The 13748-nt window shown below is 33.0% G+C and overlaps 1 protein-coding gene across 1 annotated transcript; it reads left to right on the forward strand.

Annotated features, from left to right (window-relative positions):
• Positions 1-4006: 4006 nt before the first annotated feature.
• On the forward strand, positions 4007-7612 carry HELRODRAFT_165502 (hypothetical protein; the record flags this gene model as incomplete). The annotated part of the gene is made up of 3 exons (XM_009032068.1): positions 4007-4018; positions 5659-5826; positions 7481-7612. 3 exons carry the CDS (start codon positions 4007-4009, stop codon positions 7610-7612), a joined length of 312 nt encoding a protein of 103 aa, XP_009030316.1.
• Between the last annotated feature and the right edge of the window lie 6136 nt (positions 7613-13748).

The raw sequence follows: 13748 nt of genomic DNA on the forward strand, positions 1-13748 counted from the left end.
ATCTACACAACAAATCTTGAAAAATTTGACAATAAATAACGAAAAATATGCCAGCGATTGTAAATTTATATGAAAAATACAAATAAATAAATTATTTTTGAATGTGTGTGTGTGCACGTGTATGTGTGCACGTGTATGTGTGATTGTTGCCATGGTGACGTAGGACTATTGATTGGACGAAATGTAAATGAATGCCTAAATAACGCGTGTCTGTTTGTTTGTTTGTCGGTTGTTTGTTTGGTTGTTTGTTGGTTTGTTTGTTGGTTTGTTTGTTGGTTTGTTTGTTTGTGTGTTGTTTGTTTTGTTGATGATTTGCTTGTTTAGTTGTTGGTTTGTTTGTTGCTGGTTTGGTTGTTGGTTTGTTTGTGTGTTTGTTCATTTTTTGGTTGTGTTTATAGTTGATGTGTTTGTTTTTTGTTTGTGTTTGTTTGTTTGGTTGTTGTTTAATGCTGATGCTGTTTGTTGTTGTTCGTTTATTGTCGTTGTTGTATTTGTCCGTGTAGTCGTTCAATCCAGAGAGTTTCGTTCATTACCAATTCATTAATTTTTTACCCTACCTCAATTAAATAGCTTGCCGACCTGGCGTTTAGTTTTGTTCTTCCATGGTTTATTGTGTTCAAATATTTATTTCGTATTTTTGTGGCATTCTGTGTGCATAAATAATTCTTATGGATTTGTTGTTGTTGTCGATGCTGTTGTTGTTGATGTTGTTGTTGTTAATGTTGTTGTTGATGTTGTTAATGTTGTTGTCGTCGTTGATGTTATTGTTGTTGTGGTTGTTGTTGATGATATTGTTGTTGTGATTGTTGTTGATGTTGCTGTGATTGTTGTTGTCGTTGTCATTGTTGTTGTTGTTTTGTGTCCCATGTTTTTTGTTCTAAAAGAATATTATTTGTTTATGGTCTTTGTTGTTGTTGACATTTTTTCATCAAGGTTACTAAAATTTATTTTTACACAATTTCTGGTGACATATTTTTAATTTCTGTTATTTTATTGCGCTTTCTGCTCGATAGTTCTGTATCTGCTGTCTTGTTTATGCTGTTGTGTTGTATTATGTTGCTTTTGAGTTGTTGTGTTGTGTTGTTGTTAATGATGATATTGTTGTTAATGATGTTATTGCTGCTGTTGTTGTTGGTATTATTGTTGTTTAACGATGTTGGTATTGTTGATGACGTTGTTTTTTTATGTTTCAATTGTTGTTGTTGTTGTGTTTTTGTTTTTGTGTTGTTTTTGTTGTTGTTTGAATGATTTCATCAAATGGAGAACAAATCACATGAAAAGACGTTTGATTCCTTAAAATTGTTTTTTTTATGAAAAATGTTGCTATGATTATTATTCTTATTATTTTTCTTCTTTAACTTTGTCATTGTTGAGATTGTTGCCACTATTATTATAATATTATTATAATCGGCATTGTTTCTACTACTACTACTACTACTACTACTACTACTACTTCTACTGTTATTAGGATTGATGTTATTATTGATATTATAATTATTATTAAAATTATTATTAATATTATTTTATTATTTTTGCTCTTAATCTTTTTTTTATTATTATTATTATTATTATTATTATTATTATTATCATTACTAATTTTACTTTTAAACTCATTGCTCCCAATATTAATTTTGTTTTCATTGTTTAACTTGTTCTATCTGCTAGCTTTAATTTCAAAATGAACAATCGGATATTTATATGTATCATGAATATGCATCATGAATATTATAATGATATATATGATAGTGTGTATAAATGGATATCATTCTTTCTATTTTTTGTTTCTCCTCATCAAATATTTATGGCTCGCATTCAAGCTTGCCTTATTATAAATATCCTGGTACAATGTTTCGTAAATAACATGCAAACGAATGCACGGGCATCAAATGCATTGTATGTGAATGAAATTATAATTTTTATGACAGATGTATATATACATATGCAAGTGCATTATGAGAACAATATTTGCCGGTGAATTATGCATGCATGTCAGGTGAATGTGCGCCTACGCTTGTTCATTGCGAAGTTCCAATTGTTTTAATTTCTTGGGAATGTTTGATGGACGCAATTGCTTCATGAAAATGTTTGCCGTTTCGTTGAATTATGATGACATCACGGTGAGTTCGGACGAGTAAATTTTTATATGATGGTTTTAAGATGTTGGTGCTTTCGGGTGTCTTCTGAAAAGTCTCAGTTGCTTCAAGTTGGTGCTCCTCACAGTATTTCAATTCAAGCAGCTCTCTGACACGAAAGAGGATTATCTTATTGTACTTTGAATGTGAAAATAATTTTAGGTTGGATGAATTCAGTAGAAAATCAACATAAAGACAACATTGTCAACAACTCAACAAATAATACAACATCAAAAAACTGAAATAAAACACATAAATTACATCAACATCCACAACAACACAACAACAACAATAACAACCACACAACGACAACAACAGCACAACAACAAAAACACAACAACACAGCAACAACACAACAACATCAACAACTTGTAATAAGTGAGCGAGAGTCGAAATATGCATGCACAAAACATATTAATTACGGCTGTCCCAACAATCCGACTAACATTTATCATCATCTTCATCAACATTATCCTCATCATCACCATCACCATCATCACCATTATCATCACCGCCATCATCACCACCATCAACATCATCATTATCCTTATCACTATCACCATCACCATCATCATCATCACTGATGAAATCTGCTAAATCTGTCCTGAGTAATGTTTTCACCATCCTCATCACCGTCACAAAATTAAACTTCAGAATAATTTTCATCATCGTCATGGTTATCATCACATAAAATTAATCATCATCGTCATCATCTCATGTAATCAACACTACATTCATTCGTTCATTCATTCATTCATTCATTCATTCATTCATTCATTCATTCATTCATTCATTCATTCATTCATTCATTCATTCATTCATTCATTCATTCATTCATTCATTCATTCATTCATTCATTCATTCATTCATTCATTCATTCATTCATTCATTCATTCATTCATTCATTCATTCATTCATTCATTCATTCATTCATTCATTCATTCATTCATTCATTCATTCATTCATTCATTCATTCATTCATTCATTCATTCATTCATTCATTCATTCATTCATTCATTCATTCATTCATTCATTCATTCATTCATTCATTCATTCATTCATTCATTCATTCATTCATTCATTCATTCATTCATTCATTCATTCATTCATTCATTCATTCATTCATTCATTCATTCACTCACTCATTAATATATCATCTTCTTCACTATTGTTGCATCATCACCATCACCATCATCATTACCATTATTACATCGTCATATTCCTCATTATCATCATCATCTCATCACATCATCACAACGTCATCATCATCGTCACCGTGTTTATCATCAAAATAGTGTTAGACAGTTTTATGTGCAGCTCTAAATGATGGTTATGTTGCATAAATTGTTGTGTTAAGCCATTCAATAACATGCTGTAAAATAAATTTGTGTGTGTGTGTATGTTGGTTTTTGTGTGTGTAGTTTTGTTTTGTATGTGTGGTTTTGTATGCGTGGTTTTGTATGGGTAATATTTGCGTGTGTGGATTTTGTATGCGTGTGTTGAGAGTGCGGTGTGCGATCTTGCAAGTTTAGACATGTCCATTTCTTTCAATTGTTTTCATGTCTTATGCACTGTTCGTCTTTGGTGGCGTTGGTTTGCATTTGAACGTGGTTGAAGATTTCTCGATTTAATTTAAATGCGTTGCAGAGCGATGATGTTTCGCTTGCTGTTCGAAGTCACGTTGGAAATGATTAAATGATTTTTTTGCTAATGTTCGAATGTCTTTGTTTATTTTTGTGTTGTTTTGAAATCTGGCAGCTGGCATCTGTTCCAAAGAATCATTTGATCTCTTTTGGTTATTTTCAAAAAATAAAGTATCAATATTTTACGAAATAATTATGAAATTGATGTAATAATTTTGATGATATTTTCAAATGTTGCCGAAGGTTTGTGTATGATTTATTTTTGTAGCATGTTATTTGTTTATTATATGCTAGTTTTTCTAGGAAGATTTTCTCTCTCTCATCGTCTCACAATTTCTTTTTTCTTTTCATTTATTTTATCCTATCTCAATCATTCTTTCTCTCTCTCTCTCTCTCTCTCTCTCTCTCTCTCTCTCTCTTTCTCTCTCTATCTTTCTCCCCCCCTTTATCATCTTAGATGTATAGAAGTTTTATATTTTATATTAAATCTTTTATTAGCCTGGCGATAAATTTCATACCTATTTTATGAGCCTGTTTAATGTTTGCAAGTTATATTGATTGCTATAAATTTCGATTGATGTAGATGCTGTTGCTGTTGTTGTTTTTGTCGACATTGTTGTTGTTGATGTTGCTAATGTTGTTGTTGATGTTGCTATTGATGTTGTTGTTGTTATTGATGTTGTTGTTGTTATTGTTGATGTTGTTGTTATTGTCATTGTTGTTGTTGTTATTGTTGTTGTTGTTATTGTTGATATTGTTGTTGTAGATATTGATGATTTTGTTTGTTTTGTTGTTGTTGTTGGTGATGATGACGTTTATAATGTTTGTACAAACGTTTTACAAAACTGCCATTTATATAACGCTTCCGATGTTTGATTTTACCAAATATTTGGCAGATCTGGTTTTTGGAGTTTTGGTATTTTGGCTTTTAAATGCTCGTCTGCCGTTCATAACATTCAAACTATTGGCCTTAAATAATTTTCTCTCGTTGAAAGATGAAATTAAACGATTATAACTGGGAAAATGATCAAATAAGTCATTTTTGAGCGAAAATGAAAAGATATCTAACTATTTATTTATTTATTTATATTTGTTGCCGAAAAATCTGATGTGAAAACTTAAAATAAATTTCAACCATCATTCATGCATCAGACATTCATTATATATTTTCTGCGGTGGGAATATTTTATTTCTGATGTAGATTATAAAAAGTTTTAATTTGAAAAATTTTGTATAACCGTCAAACAAACCACAGCGTTCGACATATAACTGATTGAACAAGCCTTAAACAGCATCAACCACTCAATCATTCAACCAACCATTCAACCAACCATTCAACTAACCATTCAGTCATTCAACCCATCATTTAACCATTCAACCAAACAACCAATCAACCAACAATTCAACAAACCAATCAACAAACGAACCAACCAGCCAACCAATAATTCAACGAAACAATCAACCAACCAATCAACCACCAAACCATTCAACCAATCAATCAATCAATCAACCACCAAACCATTCAATCAATCTATCAACCATCCAACAACACCACTAAATCAACAATAAGCCAGCAACTATAAATCCATCCAACCATCGGCCAACTAGGAATATTTTTTCTGTTAAGAGATTATCATGATGTATTAGGAGGCATGCAGGCACTGAACCGTGCACGAAGATGTGAATTGCGGCATATTCCACTCAATGCTTTCCATGCGCGCTGCCTCCGTACCTATAATGCTTGGAACGGCACGCCAACAAAGACGCGCTTACTGCATTAACGCGCGATAAGAAGATTTACACTTGGACGCAGTCGATTCCTAAGAAGGCAGTGCGTATGTTCCTTTCAAATTGCATACATCATCTTGAAAATTCACACACAGAGTGCCCTACAACACTCACTAACACATTTAAACAAACATCTGAACCCACATCTGAACCCACATCAGCCTGAAACCCACATCCTATTGAAATATGAAAAAATTGAGACAGACAAAGACTTTACCAGCCAAACTCGCTTATACGGACTAAAAACAGCAAATAGACAGACAGTTAGAAGCACACGGAGCCACACAGACAGATACAGAGACAAAGAGAGACATCAGAAAGCATACATCTTGGTGTTCTCATAAAATTGAAACTCTAGATAGAAGTTTATAGTGGTTGCTTCGGTTGGCAGACCGCGTACATCATAATGAGCTCACTGGCTTTATGCTCTCTCTGGCTTATCCTTATTATTTCCAGGATTATTATTATTATTTTTATCATCATCGTAATTATTATTATTAATAAAATTTGTTATCAATATTATCATTATTATTGTTGTTGTTATTTTTGTGATAGTTAATAGTTAATACGTTCCATGTTTTTGATGTATTGCACTGGCTTTCGTCAGATTATTGTTTATCTTGCTGTAATTTAAACATCAATGAAAATTACTCTAATGATTTCATTAATTAAAATGCACTTTTTTTATTTCACCTACTGAATCCTTCAACCAACATGAAACCATGCATACGCCCGTACAAATATTAACTAGTCATAAAAATTTGGTTAATTTTTTATTTCAAAATTGTTCTTAGGAAAAATTGTTAAAAAAATCTAATAAAAACGGCTTCAATTTTATAGCTTTGAATACTATTCATTTTTTATTTCGTCCATAACTTCGCAAACACTTAAATAGTTTTACTTCTGAAACATCCTGCAATTGCCCAATATATATATATATATATATATATATATATATATATATATATATATATATATATATATATATAAAATATTATTATGCAACAATATTTTGTAGTATTTTAATTGCTTGCTGTATTTTAGCATTAAAATTATTACCAACACTATTATTGATTACAATGTTATCATAGCAACACTACATCAACATTTAACGCTAGTTGTCATATTTAATGAGGAATTCATTTTTAATTTTCTAGTTTGTATAAATTAAAATTTATTACTAACGCCACTACTTCACTACTAGTGAAGCAACCACCACAGCCACTACTACTGCTACTGATAATACTATTACTAAAGTACTACAGCCGCTGACGTTACTAATACTACTTTTGTTATAACTATTATCCAAACTAGCACCTGAAGTAGTGTAACCAAAACTTCAGGTGTTTTACTACGTTTTACTACTACTACTACTACTGCTACTACTACTGCTATTATTAAATATTTACTACTACTACTACTACTACTACTACTACTACAAAAATACAAACACTACTACTATTACTGCTATTACTACTACTACCACTACTACAATGAATACTATTATTCTGGATTGGCGAGCGACATGTCGTGTTTTATGGCCCGTGGTAGGTGGGCGAAAATGCAATGAAGAAAGTATTTGTTGGGAGCTTATGAACGTTCCTTTAAGTAATTTCTATGCAAATTTCGAACAATCCACATCTCTTTAGTATTTCTGACAGTAGCCTCTACCATATCATTGTCATCATTGTTACTGTTATTCATATTGTTATAAGTATTTTTTTCATAGGAAAAAATATTTATATTACCGTTGTTGAAGCGGCAATAGTAATAATACTATGATTATTAAAAGTAGTTGCAATTAGTAATATTAGTAGTTATAATGGTACAAGTAGATAAGCAAAGTATAGCTAGTATTCATTTTAATGTGGTTATCATCATTTACAATAACAATAATGTAATCAACGTTATTGCCAGGGTTGTGACAAGACAGTGCTTTTTTTTAAACAAGACAAAGACATTGAGAGCTCGAGACGTGACCGGGACGAGATCTTCCAAAAATGTCTTGAAACATCCGAGGACAAGACAAGAAATTTGAAACGAAATTAGACCAAAACCAAGACAGCCATTAGTAGGCCATTTAACTTTACTGATGTTGAGGTTGTTCAATCTTAAAATACACTCGATTGTCGATAGGGTTGGTCCATTGCACCTTTCATGCAATAATCAACCTAGACTTTTTTAAATGAATTTAAGGCTTCAGACTTTTTTAGATTTTTCAGCAAAAAGATTATTTCCATTCGCTATGCGACATACGACTCTTTTGGACCTTTTTTTTTACTCCGTGCAATTTACATGAAATTTTATAGTTTTTTTTAGCTTTTGAACATGTTCTAATGATTATATTAAAAAAATTAGATTTGACGCACCTACTAAATCATGCTCCCTTGACTGCTTACCTACACAGATTATTAAAAATGACCTGTTTCTGCCGTTTTTCACCTTATTTATCAACCTGTGCCTTCTTTCTGGCTTTTTTTCATTAACTTTCAAAAACGCTGTGATAAGCCCTATTCTGAAAAAAGTATATTAAGCAAAAATCAACTTTCAAGTTATCGGCCTGTGTCGAACCTTGTGTTTTTGTCTAAAGTTGTTGAACGTTTTGTCTTTCAGCAACTTGTCACTCACAATAACATCAATAATCTTTTCCAGCTTACCAATCTCAGTTCCATTTGATTTTGACAGCTTTATTGGATGTTTTTTCTAATTTGTATTTTTCTACGGATGCTCAGAATGCGTCGTTGCTTGCTCTTTTAGATTTGAGCTCTGCCTTTGATTTTGTCGATCACTCATTATTTTTACGCAAGCTCCCATATTTATTTGAAGTATTGGGTGTTGTTCTTCATTGGATTGAGTCATATCTTTCTGTTTGAAACTGTTTCATACGGTGTTCCACGGGGGTCGGTTCTTGGCCCCCTCCTGTATGTGTTGTACACTGCAGATGTTTTTAAAATTTTTGACAGACATCACGGTTTTGCCGATGATATTCAGATCATTGCTAGTGCCTCCTTTTGTCGTTCTGATGATCTTGTATATAGACTCAGATCATGTCTCTCGGAAATTAATGAGTGGATGAGGGCAACTGGCTTAAATTGAATCAATTAAAAACTCAGTTTTACCGGTTGGCACTAGGCAGCAATTAAAAAAATGAACATTGAGTCTATCAGACTGGACAAATTCTGACATTGAATTTTTTAATCTAAACGCAATCTGAGATTTCTTTTTGATAATAACATGTTTTTTAACATTTATACTAAGGCGGTTTTAAAATTGGGTAGGTTTAAGCTCATCAAATGGTCCCTAAACAAGCACATTCTTCAATGTCTTCTTCATTCCTTTATTTACTCAAAAATAGCAATAGTCATAACATGGATAAGAAGCATTTGCTTGATTTAGCACAGAAAAAAAAATTCATCAAAAAAATATAACTTCAAACTTATTTAACAAAACAACTTGCCACCAAACTGAACTGAACACCAACTTTCCATCAAACTTTTTTCATTTCATTAGCACTTAAAAAGTTCCTCTGATGTAATTCACAGCAGAGCAGCAGGAGCAATCAGAAATAAATTCCCCCCCAGGACCGCCCACACAGCAGCACTCGCCACAACTCCGTCCTCCCAATTTACTTCATCATTCTAATTCAATCTAATTTTTTTTTTAAATTTTTTGATACAAACCAGTCCAGCAAGCATCTGACCATTTATACAACCACTGCTGGATGATAAAGATGCGATTGTAAGGATGGTGAGGTTGGGAAGATGATGACGATGATGGCGTTGACAGCGATGATAACGATGAAGACGATGATGAGATGATGACGATGACGTGATTATGACGGCAATGACGATGACGTGGCATTAATAAAAAAGTAATAATGTCAGAGATTATGTCATCATTCAATACACTTTTTAAAATGATAATTAGAAATATTTACAGCGGCAATTTCGGTGATAGAGTTTTTGACGACGAAGATGATGACAAGAAAATTCACAAACAAACAAACAAACAAGCCTGACAAACACACATATAGAGGATAATTTTGAAGAGATGAAATGAAATTTCGCATGAACAGATGTCCAAACATTTGCAAATCTAATCCAAAGTAACAACAGCAGCAGACAGATGGACAAAAACACAAACACGGCAGGATGTGATTAAATGAGTAAATATAAACAAACAAGTCATGATAATAAAACTAACAATGATAATTGTCCTTTAACAAATGAAATAACAAACGAAGACGACGAAGACGATGATGATGTGATTATGATGACGATGACGATGACGTTGACAATGATAACAACAAACAAAAACATCATTTAATGTAATGAAAGGCAAATTTTTATCGAGAATGTAAATAAATTTGGAGTGGTAGTAATAATAAAGATGGTGGTGGTCATGATGATTCCCGTGATGATGGTGAGTATGGAGGAAGATGATGATAAGGATGATGGTGGTGATGTTGATGTCTGCAATGGTAATGATAACGATGCTGGTCTGAACACATTTGAGAGGTGTAGAAGGAAGCAATCATATTTCCTAACCAAGCAATGTTTACATTCATTCCTCCCTTCCATTCCTTCATGCATTCATTCAATTTACTCAGTACATTCTCTGCATATAAATGATTTCATTAGCATCTGATGTATTGGACATTTCGTTTTCATATTGACCGTGCATAAGCGATGTACGAATGTGCCCGTACGTAAGTTCCCTCGTACCCGCGTGTCTACCTTTCTATATATGTCAGTGTGAGTCTGTTTGTGTGCTTGCTGACTGTTTGTACAAACACGTTTGTATATTTGCGTGATGTTGTACACTCAAGTGCACAAACATGTTTGCACTTTTTGTCTGTACGAATGCAAGTTGTTGTACATTCGTCCAACGAAGCACGTTTCCATGCTGAATTTCAAGTACAAACTCATTTGAATGAACAAATTTGTTTTATAGTTAAATTAAAAATTAATTTGTGTGTAGAACTTTGACATAAACCTGTTTAAAAAAATTTAAGTTTGAATAAATAATAAATTTTATTATTTTATATTTTTTAAAATTCATTGCATTATAGAATAATTTCACACAAAATATTTGATCATCAAAACGATAATTTGAAACTAAATTTGAAACTGAATGATAATTTGGTGTTTAGAGTGTTTGCATCATATTGAATGCACGCGACACGTACACACACGTGCACACACGTGCACACTGTTGAAACAGTCAGTCTGAAAAACAGTCGGTTCTGTAGGAAAAAATGTTGCCGCAACGTCAGATCAGGTCAGGTCAGATTAGATCAGACCGAGTCAGGTCAGATTAGATCAGACCAGGTCAGGTCAGATAAGATCAGGTCAGACCAGGTCAGATCAGATCAGATAAGATCAGATCAGGTAAGATCAGATAAGATCAGATAAGATCAGATCAGGTAAGATCAGGTCAGACCAGGTCAGGTCAGGTCAGATTAGATTAGATCAGACCAGGTCAGATCAGATAAGATCAGGTCAGACCAGGTCAGGTCAGACCAGGTCAAGTCAGGTAAGATCAGGTCAGATCAGATTAGATCAGGTCAGACCAGGTCAGATCAGATAAGATCAGGTCAGGTCAGATAAAAATGGAGGGTGAGTCATCGGTGGTCCCCAGTGATACGAGAGTGCCGGAGTGTCATGTTTTCAATTGAAATCAACTCAAACTGAAAAAACTTGCTTCAAAACGAAGTTATTAGTTTGGAAAATGAACTAGAATTAAATGGTTTAAAAAAATTATTTTAAATGTCATTCGTATATGAACCTGTGCTTGTGCGTACTTGTATGGATCCCTGTGCGTGTGAATGTGTGTTTGTGTGTGAAACGTGTGAATATGTGTATGCGTACTTTTGAATACAGTTTGTGTGTTTATTGGTAGGCTTATTCAAAATTGCATTATTCAACAAAAAGCTTTGTTAGGTTGATTTATCGACTGGTTTGCATGTAAATTGCCTGGTCGTTTATTAAATCTTGCTTTTCTTGAAAAATAAAATAACAAAATGGAAAAATAACAATAAAAAAAATCGCATTTAATAATTTTTTTTTATTTTCTTTGTCTTCTTTTTTTTATTATTACTATTATCATTAATAATGATCACATGCTTATTGTAATAAACCCTGCTTAATTACGATTATATTGAAAAGATAAAACAATCCTCAACGATAAAAGTTATTTTAAAAGAACAAAGTTGCCAACAGATGAGTGAGGAGCAGTTTGAATATGAGGTAACGAGGTAACAACACTCCCTCTATAGCACTCCAGTAACACTCCCTAGAAATGAAAGGACTGCCCTGCATACCCCCCGTTATCAAATAAAAATAATCTTAAAAAATAAAACAGTTTTTCTCTTTAAAATTTTATTTGAGTACTTAATTTTTCAAAAAAAAGTTTAATGACATAATTTCGAAAAGAATTATTTTTTCAGTGTCATCTGCCAGTATCATTTATGTCTGTGTTTATCCCTTGAAGACTACACATTTTTTGATCTCGAAATCTTCTGATGGTTATTTAAAACGGAGGCGGCCTCTAATGAGTTTTGCCTCAGAGTTGTTCATTTTATTAATTAACGTTAATCGTTTATTAAATTAAATTGAACTGAATGGAACGTCCAAAGAGTTAGGTTGGAAACGTTTTCCAGAATGAAGGAGTAATTAATTAAGTGACTGATTAGCTGGCTGGTCAAATGTTTAATTGATTTAATGAACTATTGAACGGTTTATTGACTGAATTAAAAAAGTGAAGGGTTAAGTCAAGAGCTGGTTGAATAATATATTGAATGATTGAAAAAAATGATTGAACGGCTGATTAATTGATTGATTGAATGAATTAGAATTACCGAAAAATTGGTATGAAAGAGACGGATGGCAATCAGATGAAACACATGCGACTGTGATGACGCTGACTGAGAAGAAGAAACATCCGAAGAGTAAAAGAAGTTGTTAGACATCATTTTATCATTTTTCATGACCACATTATCAACTAAAAATGTCATCAATATAACTGCATTCTTATCCCATGCTTATCAACTTAACTACATTCACCACAATCATCATCACCATAGTCATATTTTATTATTATTATCATCATCGCTCAAATCATTGATACAACATTATCATCATCTTCATCCCCATCATCACCATCCTCATCATCGAATTTATTATTAAGGACCATTTGCAGCATCCTCCAGGTTTTTCATTATTAACTGGCTTTTTGAATTTTTTAAAGGTTGCTAAGATGATTATGATGATGATGACGATGACGATGATGATGATGATGATGATGATGACTACGATGATGATGATGACGTTGATGATGATGAAAAGGAGGAGGACGTTGATGATGAGATTGATGATTGTGATGATTATAGTGATGTTAATGTTAATGTTAATGTTGATGATGATGATGATGAGGATGATAATGATGATGATGATGATGACGTTGTTGATGATGATGATGAGGATTGTGATGGTTATAGTGATGATAGTGATGATAATGATGAGGACAATAAGAATGATGATTAGCGTAATGATTATTTATTATCATTCACCGACATAACACTTTTTGTTCCACCATCAGACATCTCTGCCACTGCCAGAGACAGGACTTCCAACGCGTCTCCACTTACTTATAACTGAACTTTCCTCCGACTGAAACCACTAACACACAGTGTACAAACACACTTTCGCATGTGACAGGCCGTGGATTACTTCACATTCGAACCTGGGCGATGCATGAACAATACCAGACACCTTAACAGTTACACTATCGCGTCGTCCTTTATTGTTATTGTTATTATTATTATTATTGTTGTTTTGTGAACTTTTGTGACACAAATGCTGAACCATTCACACAAGACAACGCACATCCACACGTTACGAACACTCGCGCAAGCCTTGCATTGTACACACGTGGCTTAAGACAACAATTGATTTTGCGACGGACAGTAACGAACCACCTCACCGCGTAATAGCAGAGCAAAAAATGGCACTCCTACCGACTGAGCTAACTCGCCGACCATTGTAAATTTAAAATTTTTTTAATCATCTTCATCATTATCACTAAAATGTTTGGGTTAAATTTTTAACAATTATAATGAAAATGATTTTTGTCATCATCACCATCATCTTCATCATCACCATCATCACCATCATCTCATCATCAC

The sequence above is a fragment of the Helobdella robusta genome (genome assembly GCF_000326865.2).
Source record: "Helobdella robusta unplaced genomic scaffold HELROscaffold_8, whole genome shotgun sequence".
NCBI classification, from domain to species: domain Eukaryota; kingdom Metazoa; phylum Annelida; class Clitellata; order Rhynchobdellida; family Glossiphoniidae; genus Helobdella; species Helobdella robusta.